Source organism: Peromyscus leucopus, chromosome 3 (genome assembly GCF_004664715.2).
Source record: "Peromyscus leucopus breed LL Stock chromosome 3, UCI_PerLeu_2.1, whole genome shotgun sequence".
NCBI lineage: Eukaryota > Metazoa > Chordata > Mammalia > Rodentia > Cricetidae > Peromyscus > Peromyscus leucopus.
Window position 1 is genome coordinate 24,589,599 of NC_051065.1, and position 21,679 is coordinate 24,611,277.

At 42.4% G+C, this 21,679-nt stretch overlaps 1 protein-coding gene across 1 annotated transcript; it reads right to left on the bottom strand.

Annotated features, from left to right (window-relative positions):
* Positions 1-17,666: 17,666 nt before the first annotated feature.
* On the bottom strand, positions 17,667-21,593 carry Fzd1 (frizzled class receptor 1). The gene has a single exon (XM_028862597.2). It carries the CDS (start codon positions 21,397-21,399, stop codon positions 19,474-19,476), a length of 1,926 nt encoding a protein of 641 aa, XP_028718430.1. The 5' UTR covers positions 21,400-21,593; the 3' UTR covers positions 17,667-19,473.
* Positions 21,594-21,679: the final 86 nt, after the last annotated feature.

The window sequence follows — 21,679 nt, forward strand, 5'->3', positions numbered from 1 at the left end:
CTAATTAGCGAGCAAGAGGAGGGTTTATATGAGCGAGGTACTGGGTATCTTGAACTGATGAAGATTCTAGTTAGGGAAAAGAACAAGGAAATTACATTAAAAAATACCTTCTCACAACAAAATTGAGCTTCTCATGTTTCTAACACAATTTATTCCTAGGTGACAGGCCCGTTGGTCACATTGTGCTCACATACTGCTCCTTAGCTACCCGAGGACCCCCATACCACAGTGCTCTTTGGCAGGATTCAGCTGTTCACTGTCCCATGCTTGATGACCTATCAACTTTGTTATAACTTACCTGTCCGGTGACACAGTCTTGCACACTTTTCCTGTCTCCTCAGCTTACAAAGCATTATCCTTGCATGAATAGTACCACTGAGTGAACACAGACCTGGAGCTACTGTCTACTGCCCAAGGAATAACCAACTCGAGCTCAGTTGTAAGCAAGCTCCCAGCAGGGAGGGCAGTTGGCATTAACCTTGGGTGTACTGTGGCTACTTTTCTGAGTTCTCACCCCACCCTTCAGTTAAGTTCAGAACTGGGATCACAAACCAAGGATTTTGGCCTTCTTGGCAAGCTGTCCAAGTGGGGATTAAGCACCAGCCACTGTTCATTACTTCTTAGATTCAGAATGGATTTAAAACTAATGGCAACTGACAACTGTTAACCATTTACTAGGTGTCAGGGTCCATCCTGAAGGCTTCCATGTTTATGCAGTCCTCATTCACAACTCTATGACATTGATTGACATGTAAGAAAGGCAGAGAGGGGCAACCGAGAGCCACCCCACATGGGTGCTGGGATCCAAACTTGTCAACTGGTGAGCCATCTCTCTAGCCCCGATTAGGCCTTTTTTTTTTTATTGTTCTAAGGGAATTTGTTTTATTAAACAAATATTTTTGAGCTGCAACTTTATGCCTGTAATTTTAATTTTAATGTGAACCAGCCCCTGTAGTCTTCTGTACCTGAATACTTGGTTCATGCTGTTCGTGGTGCCATTTTAAGAGGTTGTGGAGCCTTTTAGACATGGTCTTATTCTGGTGGACATAAGGCGCTAGGAGTGATACTAGGCAGTTATAGCCAGCCCTGCTCTCTCCCTCTCCCCAATGAACAAATCACTACATACCTCTACCATCAGGAATTTCCCACTATTAAACATTGAGATACAATACGCCTTTTTTCCAGTTTCTTCCTCATCCTCCCTTAAACAACAGATCACAGGAGAGCCCAGTCCCAATAGACACATCTACATCGCATACTCTATGGCTTTGGGAACAACAGGGAAGATTTTAAGAGGCCGAATATCAGAGTGTCTGTGGTGAAAGTCTGTCCTAGAAATGACAGCATCAACAAGACCAGAACAATGGCAACATCAATAGGCAGACTAATGTGGAAGGGGCAATTTTCTTGAGTCCCAGCCCTAAACAAAGAACTATAGGCCAACAGTGATGGCTGAGGGGGGAGAATTAACCTCTCCCAGGATGCTTCTCCAATATAAGGTGATCAGTCCCAAAACCACAAACACACAAGAAACAAAAACAGACTCAGCAGGCTGTATATATATTATTTATATATCTGTGCATTCATACACATGTGGTTGTGAGGAGGGTAACAATAATGATAAAAAAAGAGACTATTAATTTGAGAGTGGGGGACATGGGAGGGATTGGACAGGGAGTACACGAGAGGGGCTGGAAGGAGGAAAAGGAATGGGGAAAGTAACATAATTCTGTTTTAATTAAAAATGTATTTTACATTCCCTTTTCGTCAGACTTTCTGTCACTGCAACAAGAAAAGGACCAGTCCTCTTCTAGCCTTTGAGAATAGACCCAGGAGCAGAATCTCCATCCTCACAGAGCTTCGACAACTAGAATACAGGAAGGCTGTAGGCAGGACAGCAACTACTTCTGCTAGGTGACCATCAAAGCTATAGTCACTGGGATGGTGCCTGTCTGCTCTCAGGGGACACCTGTTCTACTGTACTTATTCCCTAGTGGACACTAAAAGCTGAGTCTGGTGTCTCACAAAAGCTCAAAGAACAGTACTAGGACAATGCATGAAGAATCCATATTCTCTCTGTACCCACCCAATGGACAAGAGAAGTGGTCTGAAGCTGCGTCTTTAAAACCTTAGGGACCACATGCAATGCTCATGATAAAACAAGTGCACTTTGCAATAGAAGCTTCTAGGTGAATTAAAATTCACCAAAGACGAAAGTTCAACTCCCTTTCTGGAAAAAAAGCATCTCTTCAATAATTTAGGAGCCCCTTAAAGTAACATCTCTTTCTCATTGGGTACTCTACTTAAAAGAAGCACTCCAACATCAGCCTTGGCAGGACTGATGTAGCCAGCTGTGACAATGAAGCCTTGTGTTTCTAATCCTCACCCCAGGCTTGTAGTAGAAGAGCGTCTCTTTAGATCTTGGGAGACTACTATCTTGGATGCAAGGCCAGGTGGAGAGTAAAATCAAGTGACTAACACAGGACACCACAGAACTGAGCGTTGGTCCAACGGTGCTAAGCAAGATGGGGTAGGAGTGCTTGGGGCTTCCGGTGGACAATGAGCAGTTCCAGGAGCTCCAGTGCTAGAGGAGATATGGGGTACAGGAGGGCCACCAAGCAATGTGTAAATGCTGCCTTTTTTGTCTTGCAACTTTTATAGCATCCCTATTCTTTTATCTCCAGGTAAGACCCTTAGTTACATGTATTATTCTATTAAAAACAATGCATGTGTAGAATAAAAATGCAAATAGTTCTAGTGGTGTTCCTATGCACTGTAGTTTGTCTAGGAAAGTAGTTTATGTGTATTATCTTAATTCATAAAGGCAAAAGTAGCAAAGTCTTCATTCATAAAGGTATCTTCATTTGGACAGCAAATTACATCTTGCCTCCAGTTCTTTCCATTTTATGCCTTTGTGGTTCAGAAGTTCTCCTTGCTAATAAGTCAGGCATTGGCTCCTGCATCCTGATAGTACAAATAGATATGAGATTATGTTGTGAGGTCAACAAAAAGGCCCTCAGGGATCGGCGGGAGGTCCTAAACCTGTCCATGTTCCTGCAGATTACAACTCCACAGCTCCTAAGACCCTGGCTTAGTTTGCCAAATGGGACAAGTTAAGATAATTTTAAGCAGCCTTAAATTTTATTGCAGCATTTTGTATGAGGGAACCAAAAGTCTCTGCTAATTAGGAATATTTATACCATGGGAATGCCTTGCACAGTAGAATTTTAAAAAACCAAATTATAGCGGATTCTCACGGTAATGCTCTCCTTGGGCTCCCTGCTGTGGGACCCCCTTCGGGTTTGAGTGGCTTCTAATAAGATCCTTTTAGGGCTTTAGGAAAGAAACAGCCTGAAGAGTGTCTCTAATGCCCCCAACTGATTCAGCATTGCAACTCAGGTAGTAAGACAATAGCAACAATAACAATCGAGAATGATTTGATTGGTATTTTGTTTCATTACAGGTTATTATACAGTGCTCTGCATTTTGAGAGATTCAAAAATTTTCTGTCGGTCATTATTTAATTAGTTTTCAGTGCAGTGGAAATGATTCTATCTGAAAAATAACTAGCTTTGTTGAGACTCTTGCCTTTCCCTGGAACAAATAGTGTCCTTTGCTCCTTTGAGACATCAGGAGTTTCTCTTTTTGGTTATTGAACCAATGTTAATCATACAAATGCATATAGTATCTGTAGACATTGGGTGATTGTTCTAAGATGAATGTACCTCCAGTTAGACAATGTACTGAACTATTAAGACATGACTGGCATAGAAATTGAAGGATGTGAAAAGAGAGACAATTACAGACATGATCACACAGTGTCTAAATGGAAGGATAGGACACCATAGGAGCAAATAGCAAGGGTACAGGACACGAGAGCTTCATTGGGGTGGGGACATCAGGCAGATGAAACATAAATGCCATTTTTTTTTTCCTATAGCAATCTAAATAGAATCTTCAACCATCCTAAGAAGGTTTGGTCATGTTTGAGAGAAGGAATGTGGCATTTTAGAATCTTGAATTGGAAGAACAATAAGACTCCACCCCTGCGATTATGTGCACCAGTTGTTTCTTTAACATTAGAGAGAGAACAACACTGAAAAGGCAACTGAGCACTTTTACTTTATCCTCCCAAAGACAGTTGGCATAAAGCTGGAGGACAGGGGGGCTGTGACAGCGGACAGAATTTCAGATGAGATTTATCATTTTAGGTAGTGGAGGTGAAGTTATCTTTTCTGGGATACATAAGAAGGTTTGCATTTAGATGAGAAAGTGGGAGCAGGAGAAAGCTTGGTCTGGTAGTGGTTTGTTAAAAAGAAATCACAGTGTTTATTTCCATTTTCTTGGGTGCTAGAGTGAATGTGTCTGTGAAGAAAAGCTGTGCAGGGGGACATGGCATTCATAATATATGATTTCCAGAGCAGGGAGGGGGCGTATTTAGAATGGGGCAATGTTTTTCCATTCTGGTGTTCACTTTTAAAGAAGGGCAGGGGCAAACTCACATGTGTTTGCAGGAGTGAATGAGACAGGATATTAATCTATGCTTTTGGACACCAGCTCTGTGCTGGGCACTGATGACATAAAAAAAGGGGTACTCTTTTGTGAAATCAGTTACAGTTCACTGGAGAAGATAGGCACAAACAAATCACTATGACAAACCCTACAAGCAGTGGTAGCACACAAATTTGATTCTGCTGGGAGTATTAAGAGCCTATCAAAATGATGTGGCCTAAATTTGACCTTGAAGGACAGAGCTCACAAGTTCTTAGCAGTAAGAGGGAGAGAGATGGAAGAGGTAGACAAGGCTTTGCCAGGCCAATGAATACTGAAGATAGCCTGCCAAGATGTAGCCGGAACTGAGAGGAGCCGTGGGGTAGAGAGTCAGTCCAGGCTGGTGGGTTTATCCTCCAGTCTCTTGGAGATGAGAGTCATCAGATAGTTATAAGAAGAATGAATGTTCAGCTTTGGGATACACAGATCTTTGTGTGTGCTCCAAATGGTTGCACTGATGCTGAATGGGCAATTCTAAAGAGTGGACATATAATAATAGATGGAAGTGAGGGGGCTGCCTTTAGCTTTTATGTTGTCTGGGATTGTCAGTGATGTGAAGAAATGCTTCACGGTTTGAGATCCCCTTGATACTGGTGGGCTCATGTAAAGAATGGAGACCTACCAGCAAAGGGCTCTGATTGTTTTTAATCTTGTATACATTGTGAATTTTTCATTGTGTTACTTTGTCTCCTAGGAAAGTCAACAAGAGCAAACTGCAACCCATGTGGTAGTTTGAATGTAATTGGCCCCCATAATCCCATAATCTCATAGGGAGTGGCATTATTAGGAGGGGTGGCTTTGATGGAATGGATATGGCCTTGTAGAAGAAGTGTGTCCTGGTGGGGCAGGCTTTGAAGTTTCATATATTCAGGATATGACACAGCGTGTCAGTCGACTTCTTGCTGCCTTCTGGTCAAGATGTAGCCAACACCATGCTCTCCATCATGAACCTCTAAAACTGTAAGCCGTCCACTTCAATTATGCTTTCTTTGTAAGAGTTGCCGTGCTCATGGTGTCTCCTCACAGCAATAGAAACCCTAACTCAGACAACTCTCTAAACTATTTTACCTGTATTTCTTACTCACCCCATACTCTTATATTCTCCACATGTATGTTGCATTATACATTTTGATAAGACATACAAATGCTTCTGTTAATTGAGTAGTACGTGAATAAATAAATGAATAAGCTTTTAATCTTATCCTAAAATCACTTTCCTGGGTGTGTGTTCATGTGTGTGTCTATTCACATTTGTGAGCACAGGTGTACATGCCACAGTGCTGGTGGGCAGGTCGGAGGACATCCAACCTCAGATGTTGGTTGTCACTTTTCACCTTGATTGAGGAAGGTTCTTTATTCCTTTACTGCTGCACACGCCACATTCTCCAGCTCTCCTGCCTCTGTGGAATCTCTCACTCCATCTTCCATCTCACCACAGGAGCACCAGAGTCATTACAGATGTGCCCTGATCCCCTATAGCTTTACATGACTCTGACGGTTCAGACTCAGGTATTTATGCTCATGAGGCAAGTACTCTCCTCACTGAGCCATCACCCCAGCCCCCACCTTTTTTTCTGTTATTGACAGGTATAAAGGCCACCATGGGCTTCACTGACTTTCCACAAGAGAATGAATTCAAAATAATGAATACAAGTAAAAACCAGTGTCCCATTTCACATGCATTAAAATGTCTGCAGTCAAAAGACACACAATAAAAAGTGCTTGCATGGATATGGAGGAAATGGAGCCACCAGATGTTGTTGGAAATGTAAATAATTAGTCAATTAAATAGAGTGACTGTGTGGGCCAGCACCACTCTAAGAATATATTTAAAAGAATAAAGATCCCATGTCCACAAAATTTTAAACATGAATGTTCATACCAGCATGATTAAGAATAGCTCCAAATCAACAGCTCAGTTATCTATTAATTGATGGATAGAGAAGCAAAGGAAGAGCATTTACATAATGGAATGTTATTTAATCATTGAAAGGAAATACCACACAGACATACACTAAGGTATGGATGAACTTGGAAAAAATTATTCTAAATGAAGGGACACATAAAAGTTACATTCGTGCGTGGTCCCTTTCATACTAACATAAAGTAAATTATTAAGGTCTTCATTATTAGGGTATAGGAAGGATTTGTCAATGGCCAGGGTTTCTTTTTTGTGTAATAAAATTATCTGGGAAGTTGTGAAAATTGTATAACTTTATGAAATACTAAAATATGTTAAATCTTAATATATAAAAAAGACTGGCTTTTATGGAATATGAATTATAACTTATTAAGATTAATATACATCAGTAGAAATCATTGAAAAAATTAGTTGATCAGGTGGAATGGGCAGAAGATTTTCCTGCAAGGAATTTTACTAAACTATTGCTTCAATCATTTCTAATGACTTTAAATGCTTTCTGCTGCAACTTTCATTACAAACTTCATTTAAAAAAATGTGCTTAACAACCTGGAAATCTGTAGTTTGTTATTCAGAAGTATAGCTGAAATATATAGGAGAAATGACTAAGTAACAATCTAGTAGGTGACTGAACTGTCTGTCCTGTGTAATAAGGCTATGTCAAAGTAATTATAAATATTACACTAGTAATAAATACTAATAAATTCTAATCTTTGAAACTCAACATCTATCTTTACTTAGGTTACCTTGTCTCCATATTTATTGGCATACCTATGCAAATAATATGCAAATAATGTTTACACAAACACTTTGCTGTTTTACATGTCAAGAATCATCCTCCACATTCCCTAACTCCATTGGTGTTGTGCACCCTTTGTGCCCAGAGGAGCTACCTCCTTCCAGAGTATCCCACTGTACAAAGAGGCTACTTCTATGAACTGAAACTCCTACTTTCCAAAAAGATTCAGTGGTCTTTCCCTTTCTATTGTGATTCCTGCAGAGAACTGGCATTCTTAAGATGCTTAAGACAACACAAGTTTAAACATCTGTAGTCTGGGTTTGATGTTGGTATCTCGGGAAGTCAGTTGAGATCTATCTTGGTCTGTCTTACTCTCGGTTCCCACTTGCCTGGCTTAATTGATGCAACAGCAGAAGGTCCTTGGAAGTCCTGGCACAACAGTGGAAATGATCACATTTCTTAGTTAATGAATGAATTGCTCTTTCATAAAGATTTGTTTATGTAACTAAATAGACTTGTACCTTGATTAGTGAATTCCCTGGGAAGGAAAGTCCTTGTAAGAAGTCCTGCTGTATTTAAAAGCTAAACAAAGCAAATAAATGCTCTGACTGGGTGGGAAGACTGAGCTTTCTGGGAAGTATTCAAGCTTTGATCTGCCCAAGGCAGCCTCACCTCAAGAGAAGCCAGGAGCCCTCTGGGTCTCTCCTCAGCAGTCTCATCCTGCCCACACCTGCTGCCCAGAGCTGGAAGCCCTTCTAACTAGGAGGGCATCTGCATCCTTTCTATCTCTACCTGGTGATGGGGTAGACTAATTCTATTCTGGAGGTCTTTACAGTCAAGAAAGAATTCTAAGCTAACCTTTACTTGCAGAATTAAACAATCCTCTTAAAAACAAATAGAATCAAAAGCATGGATCCAGGCAAACCACACAGAATACTGGAGAGGAGTTTGCCAGGCCAGAGCCTGGGTGTTTCTGAATTAATCTTTTAGAGACAGAGAGGCCAAGATGGCAGGGAGCACAGCCCGCCCCGTCCTGAAGGTTTGGAGCAGGAGTCCTTATGGTTATGCAATGTGTCATGGGACCTGGTTGGCAAGGGAGCCATTGCAAGTGGTTTCCTTGAAGTTTGTTCTATTCCTGTTTTTCAGAACAACTCAAAAACACAATCTTTTTTCCTAGCCAACACAATCAGAATCTCTAAAGATTAAATCCAGAAATTCTCTTACTAAACAAATCCCTGATGTACGTTTTATACACACCCAAATTTAAGAATTCCTGGTGACATTACTATCTCTGGTAAAAACTATTTATTTTGAGGGTCATCTGCTTTATTTCATAGCATTTGATGGAGATCCATTACAGCCTGCCTTCTCCTAGATCTCCAAGCATTCCTTATACCTCCTGTATTAATTTAAATTTGCCCTAATCAAGCTGTGTATTATCAAAACCCATCTTTACAGAGGCATTACTCCATTCATGCAACCTTTAGTCTGTTCCTGGATTCTCTCTACTTCAGTGATGAGGGAAGCTACAAGGAAGATAAATACTAGCTGTGGTAAAGGTAACTTTGTCCCCATTAACTATGGCTCATTTCTAGAAAGTTTGTTACAACTCTGTAATCTTTTCAAATTCACCTTTGAAAAGAATGAGTATCTGGGGTTTAGTAAGAATATTCGAGGGCCTTCTTAAATAGCTTCTGACTGTGGTTTTTTTTTTTTTTTTTTTTCCAGACTGATTTAAATGTGCGTGGGAAGAGAAAATATGCTGCTGGCCACAGCAGTCTAGATAGAAAAAAGTTTTAAGTTGATTTCTAGTATAGGTCAAAAATTATATTTTAGAGACTATTTTAAGGATAGGTTTGTAATGCTAGAAAAATTTCTTCTCCAAAAATGTCAATGTAACTTTTTAAACTAGGGCAGGCAAATTCATTATCTGAATTTGTATAAAATGCAACCCAGGCAATTGGAATTCTTTGTTGACAACATATTTAAATATGAGAACAACTCCCTCTATAAACAGGATGCTAACTTCATACAGATTTAAAATATGGAGTCAATGCAAGAAGTACATGTTAGGTCAATAAGAGAGGAGAGGAAATGTGTCATTTATCTCTCACATTCAGCTCTGTATCAAAGGGCAAAGCCACATTAGCTGACAGATGTATTTTTGAAGAGGACCACACAGTTATGTATCCATCTACAGCTGCACCAAAACAGTGGGGTCCCCATGAGGGAAGACAGTTGACGTCAGCACATTGCCATCTTTTTCTGACCTATTTCTGAGACACATAGAGAATGTGAATCCAGAGAGATGAGTATTGCTGTGAGCCATTGGAGTGGGCCCTAGAAACTAGAAAATGAAATGAACTCTTCCTTAGAGTCTCCAAGAAGAATTGGGACAAGACACCACCTCAATCTTAGCCCAGGGGGACCAGTGCCAGTCTTCTAATGTGTAGGGGGATAACATGATAAATTTAGGCATTTCAAATTGAGAGTGATTTGATACAGCAGCAATAAGGAACTAATACACTAGACCCTGGAGGTGAGTCAGATACCCAGATGCTTAGCTGCTCTTTCTATATAAAAAAGAAAACAACAGCAACAAAGAAACACTATCCATAACTGCCAGTGAATGAGTTCCACTGGGCAATACAGTCAACAAGGACAAGCAAAGAGCTCTTGAAGTTGTTCAACTGGTTATCAGCAGAGTAGAGAGCCACGTTTCTTGGAGGAAATTATAGTTCTCATCCTGGTTGTGACTTAGCATGGCCTCAAAGAGCTGTCACTATGTTACCCTAGAGTGCAACCTACCAATTAGGTCAGAATTGTCAGCAGACTTAGAGAAATTGTGTTGAAATAGTATATCCCAAAGCATGCATAAATATGTGGAAGTGCCCATGCAAGAGCAATTTCTCTAGTTGATTGATATGGTGCATTACTTGTGTCATTTAACTTTAAGATTGTCCATTAACTTAATCTTTGTGTGACCAAATCTTAGAAAACATGCTTAGCTTACAAAAATGTGATGTAGGGAAAAATAGATGGCATCAAGTTACATCATGCCTTTTCAGTTTCCATCAGTGATAAAAGTGGGCTATAGAAGGAGGGTGGAGAGAAGAGAAGGGAAGCTGGAAAGAAAGAAGATAAAAGAGCAAAGGTATGTGGGGAAAAGAAGAGCAGAATAGGGTGAAGAAGAGAGGAAAGAAAAATGCAGGGTGGAGAAGAATTCTAAGATTGTAATGACTCTAGTACTCAGAGTACCGTTTTATACTTTATTTTGTAATCTCCTCAATAGCTATGTGAATTAGAAAAAAAATGCTATTATTAACATTTTAGAGAAATGGATCTTAAGCTAAGAATTGGTTGGGATACAATCCAGATCTTACAAATCCAACATTCTTTCCAAGGTGACATTCAATTTCCCTCTATAATTCCTTATTATCTTGAAATTGAAATGGTTTAAAAAAAGAAGAAGAAAGAAAATTGTATTTCCAATCAAGGGTTATGACCCTGTTTTAGAGGTGTTTCCATTACATTCCCACCAGGACCAGCTCAAGGACAGCATTGTTGATACTGGTTTTTACAATACTTCTTCTCATCTCCCTTGATCACAAATGATCACAGATGCCTATCTTCAGGACATAAACATCCACAAGCTGCTTTTTGAATCTACCCCAACTCACCCATGAACAAATGGACAACAACCAGTCTTAGTCACCTTTACTATGCTGTGAGGATGCTCAGCCCAGAATATCTGCCTGTGAATTTGCCACATCTGGACCTAGAACATATTTCTCAGCCCCCACCCTCCACTATCTCTAGCTCCAAAGCCCTATGTAACCAGGGTCTTGTCACATCAGCTTTCTAAGACAGAGACCTCTTCCTTCTAAGTAGTGTTCAGCTCCACTAAAATATTGCAACAGTTGGATATCAGGCCAACTCACCTTCAACTGAAATAGAGTTTGGAAAAATTCCAAACTGGAAACTTGCCTGAGTATGTCCAGAAGCCAAGAGTGTTGGTAGGTCAGAGGCTAGGGAGCTATGAAAACTACAGAAAGACTCAAAGGAACCCTTCAGTGGCTGGAGCATTTCTCCCCAAAAGAGAGGCAAAAGCTGAGTGGAAGCCTTCAGACTTGCTGTGGGATGTTCTGTATGGCAAATGTGTTAATAAATAAAACACTGATTGGCCAATAGCCAGACAGGAAGTATAGGCGGGACTAACAGAGAGCAGAATTGAGGGAACAGGAAGGGAGGAGGGAGACTGCCTATAGCCGCCGCCAGGACAAGGAAGATGTAAGGTGCCAGTAAGCCATGAGCCACATGGCAAAGTATGTATTAATAGAAATGGGCTGAATATAAGAGTAAGAGCGAGACAATGATAGACCTGAGCTAATGGCCAAGCAGTTTAAATAATATTAGTGTCTGTATGTTTATTTTATAAGTGGGCTACGGGACTGCTGGCGCTTGGCAAAACCTGGAGAGAAAACTCTCCAGCTACACAGACCAATTACCTTCTTTAATCACACTCATGTGAACACAAAGGACAGTGCTTCACACTCATACTTCACTCTTTGTAAAATAGTGTGTGCTGCTTTGAAAGAAAAGGGCCCCCAAAGGGAGTGGCACTATTAGGAGCTGTAGCTTTGTTGGAGTAGGTATGGCCTGCTTGGAGAATGTGTGACATTGTAGAGATGGACTTTGAAGTCTCATATATACTGAAGCCACTCCCAGTGACCCAGACCACTTCCTATTGCCTGCAGGTCAAACTGTAGGAATCTCAGGCCCTTCTCTAGCACCATATCTGCCTGCAGGCCACCATGTCACACCATGATGATAATGGACCAAACCTCTGAAAATGTAGCCTACCTCAATTAAATGTCTTTCCTTCATAAGAGGTGCTATGGTCATGGTGTCTCTTCATAGCAATGGAAACCCTAAGACAGTATGCACATCTGTTATTTCTTTAGTAACACCACTTTTGAAAATGTAGACTCTGTGATTCAGATCAGCTCATTGTCTCTTAACATAGTGGATCAAGAAGTAGAAGGCGGGTTTTCTGGCTTCCTGATTGGCACACCTCCCACAATGAAGGAAAAGGCCAACAGAGGATGTAAGATGGGAGAACTTTTCCATTACTCTTTAATATCCAGATTTTTTCTCCTGAAATTGTGATATTGTATATTCCTACATAGATTTAAATAATAAAGTAGTTTTACTTTATTGACTGTGATGGACTGTGATGGACTTTGTTTTGTTTTTGTTTTTGTTGTTGTTTTCCTGTATTTACATATTGAATCCCTAATCTACAACAGAGTTGTATTTGAAGATGAGGTTTTTCTGAGAAGCAATTAGATCTATATGAAGGTATGGGAAGGGGCCTTCACTGTATATTTCTAAGAAAAGAAACACAAAGAAACTCCTCTCTACCTGACTGCACTGAGGAAAGGCTATGGAAGTAAGCTTCACCAGGAGCCGGATGACTAGTGCCTCAATGCTGGGCTCCTCAGCTTTCAGGAATGTGAAAATAAAAGTGTTTACAGCACCAAATTGGTTGTGCTTTATTATGGTGGTTTGAAAGACATTGACTAGCATGCAATATAATCTAGATTTTCATCAACTTAAAATTTTTACATGTCAAAAGTAAGGACTGTGCTGCAACATACCAACATCATCCACATTTTTTTTCAAAAATTGTAAATAAATGTAAAATATTTTGCTGTTTTAAAAACGTATATTTCACAATTTTAATGATTCATCTGGAGCAGGGAGTCTCTGCTTTGAAACTTTGAATTAGATATTTGTGGTTGTGGATTAGATACTTGTGCTTTTCTGTGCATTAGTATCTCTGGTGTCCACACACTACATGCTCTACTGCTTGCCTTCCCAGTCACAATCAAATATGTGTCCAGATACTGTCCAGCATCTCCTGGCAGCAAAGCATCTCCTGCTGAGAATCAGCTGTAGAACCCAGTGTGTGCTCTGGAATACTTACATCAACATGCATGTTTTTAAATTCATTTATGTTGAGTTATATTAGGAAATAGTGATAGTAGTATCCTGATTTCAACAAAGCCAGTGACATTTTATGTGACATTTATTACATGAAGGATGACTTTGAAATAAAAACTGGGGGTGGGGGTGGACCAATTCTGATTGAAGAGCTTCATGTGGAAATGTGAAGGCCCTAGATGGCACAGCTATACATTGTGCTCTACAACTGTCAATAATCACAGTGGAGTCCTAAGACCTAGCTGACTCTTTTCTTCCTCGCAGAAATGGTTTTGAATTTGGGGAAAGTATGAGTACTAAACCTACATATCTCTATGGGAAAAGTTAAGACAGGTAAATTGGTGTAGAAGTATGTAACCATTTGGAGTGATTTCCATTGGAGTGTGTCATCTTACCCCAATGGATTGCTTTTTATAATAAAGGAAAATAAAATAAATGTAAACATGCAAAAGCTTAATAGTTCCCCACATTCTGCTAAATGTTAATGCCATTTCAAAAAGCATTCCAATGGAATACATATGAGATTCTTTTATGAAAAATAGATGTTTAACCAGATCTTATGACTAGCAAGACCAAGGTTCAGGGTCTGGTTAGACTCCTGCATCGGTACACTGTCTCTTCATTGTCCAGTGTGTTTACTGTGGTTTGTTCCATCGTAGCTCCTCATTCCACTCAGCTTCTGTTGATTGGCACTTACTGTGAAGACATGTTACAAAGGCCTGAACTCACTGGCTTTCCATTTGGTCATGACAAAAACACTACAGTCACAGTGGCACACTTTGAATGTCGTGACCAGCATATGAGCTTTTGTAAAAATGCAAAAATTTATTTTTATTATATGTTGCCATTGTACTTTGCTCATGTTTACTCAGCATATACTTTCACTTTATTTATGGGAAGGCAGTTTAGTCCATGACACAGATTTCCAACTACCCATTTGTTCAGAACTTTTTTGATTTTACTACTGTAACCTCTCTGTCCTGAGGGAACCTGGATGGTTGGATACCCTACTGGAGCAACTACAAGTTTTTGACAGGGTTTTTATTGAAATTAACATTTAAAAATATTCATCAAGAGATGGAAATGTAAGGTCAAGAATAGTCTCTAAAGCTACTGTTTATTATTTAGATGGGGTCTCACTGTGTAACCCAGAGTGATCTGGAATTTATAATATTCCTAATACTACCTTCCAAGTGCTGGGGTTGTAGTTATATGCCACCGTGTCCCATCCACTTCTAAAGAAAAACATACTCCTAACACCAGAATAGCACATGGCATGTGGAAAGGGTATCAGCCAGACTATGACTTCTGGGTACTGCGGCTACAGTTGTGAAGACAAGGATTTCCAAGGACAAGAGCACAGTGTATCTCAGAGCACTGTGTGTAAGCAAGGACACGCTGCCACCTTGAAAGGCAGTAAAGACCACCCTTTGTCTATAGGGGATGCTGCCGTTATGTCCCTGAACATTTAATTCAAACAGGTACTGAGATCTGAAACATGGAGATATCTACAAATTAGATGGATACTTGGTATTCTTAAAGGAAAGAAAAGAAATCCAGGCCACAAAGAACTATCTCAAAGCAGCACCAGCAGGTCTTTTGATGTTAATCACTTCATTGCTATGAACATGTTTTGAAAATCTACACTGTGGATGAAATTTCTTGGGATCATTATATGAACTATGCATATTATAAATATTAAAACTTAAAAATTGTTCTCATGTGTCAAGTTCACCTTTTTTTTAAAAAAGTATGTGTAAAATATGCAAATCAATTCTATTTGAATACTTCATATTTCTTTCAAATTAGTATTCCAATATTAACTGAAGAAAGCTCAATATTACTTGAGTTCTACCCTTCAACTGTTTCTCTAGAATATGAATATCTTAAAGGAATTCATTTCTATTTGAAGTGACACCTTATTTTTTTCAAGGAACTTTAGAATCTAAAACTAATTTTGATGCACAAAACATATGTTCACATGGTTACAGATTCTACTTGAATTTACTGAATCTATCACATGAAAGATTTCTTCGAGAAAGCCTTCATATTTAACCTGTTATTAAGGTCCCATATTGATCTAGAGATAAAATTATTACAAAAGCAACTTGACTCTACAATGGCAGAAAGACACTTTCCACCATGATAAAACTCAAGGAAAATTATTGTAGAGATTATGCTTTCATTGTCAGGTTCTAAACAAACTGCTTTGTTGCAATAATTGCTACAACTTGACATGTCTGCTAAAAAAAAAAAAGTGTGGTCTGCATGCACAGAAATGTACAATCCCCTCAATCCTAAATTTTAAGGAAATTTTGAGCGTTTTCCCCTTTTTGGAGGTTGCCGACACTTGTTTGGCAAGTCCCTTCTAAGACACTATTGCAAATGTAAAGGCCTCAACATAACGGTTTTGAATGTAGGTAACGTTACAAAGCGTCAAATTCTCATGAAGCTCATGCCTTATTTCTGCTCCCACAGGTCAATCCTGCAAGACTTTGAGACTGGTGTGTTTTAAAAGTATTCCATGACAATATCACTAGTGTACTCATGTAGACATATGCAGTGATCTTGTTTTGCTTTTAATTCCTTGGACTGCAGTTACATAAAAAAAAAAATCTGTCTGAAATCTATCGAAGGTTTCAATGTCATGCCACCCTCCTTTCCTAGTTAAACGCTGGCTCTTTAATAATCATGTCTGTATGGCAGAAGGCTTCAGTGCTCCCAGTGGAGACAAAAGGACCAGGGACTCTAGACTGAGGCTAACAGGAGACCATTGCAGAACAGCTGAAATGGAGCCTCTACTTCCTTTGCATATGCTTGGTACTCCTGCCTCTGAGATGAAAAATGCAATTCTTTGTCTCCTAAATAAATTCTTCTAAAAAAAACAATAGAAGCGTCAGAAGGTTTTCATGTTACAATCACATTTACTGTAAAATCTAAATCAAGTACACTGTGTGTGTGGTGGGGGGATTGACTCCAATAGAAAGCTGGCTAACACACACACACACACACACACACACACACACACACACACACACACACACACATATCCAAGCAAATAAAATCATTTGAAAATAGGGTTTGTCATGGAAACGGCATTCTAATGGGATCATATCATCAGTGGCTTTATGGTTTCCCAGGTAAGTTCTGTTTTGCCATCAATACTGAATGAAGCAAAGCCAAGCCAAATCAAACAAAAAACACCCTGGTTTTATGTATCTCCTATGCCTTAAAATAAATTACTTCCAGAAAAGAAAGCCTGACAGTGACTTAAAATACTGTTTGAAGGTTTGGCTACAGAATCTCAAACCTTTCTGTGTCAGGTTCACATCTGCAGCATTTTAAGGACACCCACAATAAGACTGGTTTTGACATTTAATCCTAGGACAACAATTAATGAATTGTCTTGAAATTTTCTCCCAGAAGTTCATAATTACCTAATGAGACATGTTCTAATTCGGTTACAGAATTATTGTTTTTCATGTGTATCTATATATAAAAGCTTCTCAAATACCACCTTTTCAATTATTGCAAAAAAAATGAAAATATTGCTTCTTGATAATTAAAATGTTTTCCATTAAATTAAAACTTAAATGTCTTAAAATGAATTAAGACTTACAACACAATTTTCTGACAACCATGAAGGTCACTCTACTGTATTGATGGTCTTCTCTTAGCCCTTTGTCCTTTTATTTTTAAAAGTAATGGGAAAATATAGTAAAGGTATTTTTAATCTCCAGATATTTAAAGTTTTCCAGTAGTGTTCCTTTCTCATACCATTTCCACATTATAAAATATAAATTGTGTATTTCTATTTTAAAATTTAATGTATATATAGTCATATGTATGTGTATAGGTACATACACACACATACACATAAATTCTGAGGAAGAGTAGGTCAACTAGGAAATTCCTCAGGGAAAGGCTCTGAACAATATGAAAATGGAATCTTCAGATGTAAACAAAAAAGACTTCCATAGTCTATTGCTGTCTTAAGATGCTTATGAACCAAGTCATTGGCCGCTTACGGATTGCCTGTTTATGTTTTTGGAATGTGCAAGGTAATGGTAAGATAAGACAATACCTCATAGAACATCACAAAGGTGAAGACTGAATGATAAACCTCCACATAATAAAAGTCATGTAAATACATCCCTTGGGGGAAAAAAGCTTCAGTGCTAAAAAATTAGAGTTATCTTTTAATAATAATATCATTTGATATTATTATTATTCAAAACAACATCGAAGCCTTCTGTTCTCTGCTGTGAAGAAAACAGCCTTTGCGTGGGACTTCATAGATGTCACTCAGAAGGCAGGCAGACTGGGTATTCTTTGGACTACACTCTCTCTTCCGTTCTTTAGGCTTTGATATTGTGGGACTGGTTGTGAGGCATTGTAAACTGAGAAGACAGTTCAGATAGGTCTATCATTTTCAGGCACAAAACAATGTAATTTCGTACAAAACTTTCACTTTTTTATTTGCGAAATTAAAAATATGGCACTTTATATATATAAACTTCTATTCCTCTATAAATATAAATGGTTTTGTGATAAATGAACAGAATAAATGCATACCAAATTCAAAAACCAACGTCATTTTTGGAAATGACAGCCATAGATAAATTTAGGTCTTAGGTGCCGGCATTTTTGATAAACTCTTAAAAGTTTAAACACTACAATCAGGAGGATTGCTTTTCTCCTCTTCATAGAGAACTAAAGTGAATGTTTGTAAATGGCTTTGAGAGATTTACACTTGACACACTGCCGTAAATCCAAACAGAAGCACAAACGGTAGGATGCAGTAGGAATGTACACACTTCCGACTCGGCATGCATGCCAGATTGTATTTGTTTCTCTCATCCATCAATTCGTTTACCTCCTGTACCTTCTGAAGTATACCAGGCTACTCCTGGGGGTGTGGATGGTTCCTCCCTCAGAATGTGTTGCTGAGTAATCATAATGTGTTCATAGTGTACAACTTCTCCGTTGTAAAGTTGATATAAGTCTAATTATAATTTGATCAAAACCAGGAAACAGCATTTCATTCTGAGGAAGTCCACTCCACTGAGACCTCCTTCAGCTTTTCATATTTTCTGTATGCTCTGCTATCCTGTTAAGGAAAGCAAAGATCAGCTCCTTCACTAAGCTTTCCAGGCGACCTCAAAGTCTCCATTTCGTAGGATAAAATCTAAAAGCAGGCAGTCTCCTCACGGGAGGGGAGTGGGGGTGGGGAGCAGGTTGCCAGCCATCAAAATGTAATTAGAACACTTTATAATCTCCTTCCGTTTCTTCCAACCCACACAAAGCTCTTCCACAGTCTCACTAATGGCCAAACCCATAGCAGGTTTTAGTCACTAAAGCAAAAGAGCTCACCCATAAAAAGTCAGCTTTTCTAAAGTTAGGCATTGGTCACTGCACCTACTCTCTGACCAGTTTAGGTAGGAACATCTGGGCGAGGAACATCAAGGGAGAGGGAGGTTGGGTCAACGGGCAGTGATCACCCTGCGGGCCTCTATGAAGCTGGAAGGTGGTTGTGAAAAAATCAGCATCGGGAAGTCACAGGGACAAGCCTCACACGCTGCCTCTGAAAGGGGGAGGGGACTGGAATGGGCGGGGCCCACCTCAGGAGCGGGGAAACTGTGGAGTTCCGCACCTTAAAAGTTTCCACGCACGCACGCAAGGGGCGGGGAGGTGGGGGGAAGTTGAAGGACGCGGTGGGAAATGACCCTGGAGAGGCAACCCATGTCACAGCCCCCAGTGCGATAGCCAGGCCCATGCTCCCACGACTGGGCTAAGGGCACAGGGCACTCAGCAAGTGCTCTGTTTTACCTCCTCTGCAGTCTTCCGAAAAAGGCAAGTGAGAAAAGCTTCGAATGCTTAAACCGCCCTAAATAATTAAACATTTTTAAAAAGAAAAAAAAATCGCGTTGTTCGGTAGTCTTTAAATACAAATATACTTACAAAAATCTTACAGAGGCTATTTACAATCATAAAAGCGTACAGTCCCTGGTATCAGAGCTAGGGCTAGAGAGATCGGTCCACACACACACCCCTCTGGCACTTCGGCCCTCTCTTTCCTTTACCCCTGGGACGGAAGCTTTTGCAGGAGCTGTGCTGTTTGTTGAAAGGAGCCTGCAAAAGCTGAGTGTCTAGCGAGGAAGCCCGGAGTGGCCAGGCTTGGCAGGAGTTCCTTGGGGCCAGCTTTCGGGCCAGGGCTGGGATCCGACCAAGAAGCGGGGAAGGCAGAGTTCGGGTCTCAGACGGTAGTCTCCCCCTGTTTGCTGTTGGTGAGCCTCGTGTAGAACTTCCTCCAGGAGTTCAGTGTCTTGCCAGACCAGATCCAGAAGCCCGACGTGATGCCCACGATCAGCGTCATGAGATACTTGATCATGAAGACGGTAAAGTCGGGAGTCATGGGCGGGTGTGGTGGGACGCCTCCACCCCCCTGGAGGTGAGGGCAGGGGATGGCATAACTCTTGCAGCTCTGGGCCACCCAGCTGCGCTCCCACTGGTCCCGGAAGGCCTGCTCGTAGAAGTAGCAGGCGATGACGATGGTGGCCGGCACGGTGTAGAGCACGCTGAAGACTCCGATGCGCACCATGAGCTTCTCCAGCTTCTCGGTCTTGGTGCCATCGTGCTTCATAATGGTGCGGATGCGGAAGAGCGACACGAAACCGGCCAGCAGGAAAGAGGTGCCGATGAACAGATAGACGAAGAGCGGCGCCAGCACAAAGCCACGCAGCGCGTCCACGTTGTTAAGCCCTACAAAACACACTCCACTCAGTACATCGCCGTCCACCTGGCCCAACGCCAGGATGGTTATAGTTTTGATGGCTGGCACAGCCCAGGCGGCTAGGTGAAAATACTGTGAGTTGGCCTCGATGGCTTCGTGGCCCCACTTCATGCCGGCTGCCAGGAACCAGGTGAGGGACAGGATCACCCACCAGATGGAGCTGGCCATGCTGAAGAAGTAGAGCATCATAAAGAGGATAGTGCAGCCCTCCTTCTTAGTGCCCTGCGCCACGGTGCGCGCCCCGTCCTCTGCAAACTTGTCGTTACACACCACCCGGTCCTCCAGCAGAAAGCCAGCGATGTAGGCCACGGCCACCGCTGTGTAACAGCCGGACAGGAAAATGATGGGTCGTTCCGGGTAGCTGAAGCGCCGCATGTCCACCAGGTACGTGAGTACCGTGAAGAGCGTGGAGGCGCAGCACAGCACGGACCAGATGCCAATCCAGGTGCGCGAGAAGCGCAGCTCCTCCGGCCCAAAGTACATGAGCCCGTATACCTTAGTGGGCTCGCAGGGCGCGCCGCAGTCCTTCTCCCCCAGAAAGTGGTAGTTGAGGTAGGAGGGCACCCTGAGAGCGCGCGGGCAGGAGAACTTGCCCCGCTCCACCGGGCCGGCGCCCCCCGGGTAGCCGCCGCGATAACCGCCGCCGTGCTGCGGATTACTGGTCCAGAACTCCGGCAGCAAGGAGGGAGTCGGGGTACCTTTGTCGGACGTGTTCTGGCCCACGCACAGCTCTCCTGCGCCATGCACCGGGAACTTCTCGCACTTGAGCGTGTCTGGCCACTGGAAGCCGAACTTGTTCATGAGCGCCTCGCAACCCTGGCGTGCGCGCTCGCACAGGGAGCGGCAGGGCGGCAGCGCCTGCTCCAGCACGGTGCACACGGGCGCATACATGGAGCACAGGAAGAACTTGAGCTCGGCGGAGCACTGCACCTTCACCAGCGGGTAGAACTGGTGCACCTCCAGGCCCGCGTCCTCCTGATTCGTGTGGCCCAGCAGGTTGGGCATGATGGTCTGGTTGTACGCGATGTCCGTGCACAGCGGGATGGATATGGGCTGGCAGTAGCCGTGGTCCGGGATGGAGATGCCCCGTTCGCCGTTGTACTGCTGCCCGCTCTGCTGCTGCTGGGGCGGCGGCGGGGCTTGCTGGCCCGGCCCGGGTACCTGGCCCGCCGCCTGCGCTCGGACCCCCAACAGCAGCGGAGCTTCCAGCAGCCAAAGCAGCAGCAGCAGCCCACTAGGCCAGCGCCGGGGGTCAGCCCGGGGGCGGCGGGGACCGGTGGTGTCCCCGCGCCCCACCGCCTCCCGCCGGCCCCGGAGAGCCCCGGCACAAAGTTCCCAGCTCGGCCGGCCGGCGGCCGGGGACTCGCTAGGCGCCGCCTCCTCAGCCATACTTTTTGGGCTCCCTCCTCGGCGCCGGTCGGCTGGGGCAGGCAGCGGCGCGGCGGGTGGCGGCTCCCACTGTGCTCGGGGAGATCTGGTCCCCGCCCGTGCCCTCCGTCGGGCTGCGGTCGCGCTCCGCCCGCTCCCCCGGATTCCGCTCTGAGTCCCGCAGCCGCCGCCGTCGCCGCAGAAACTTGCGGTTCATGAAGCGCGGGCGGCAGGGAGAGCGCGAGGGGTCCCGGCGCGCCGGGGTCGCGTCCCTCCTTCCCGGGCCTCGGCGGGCGGGCGT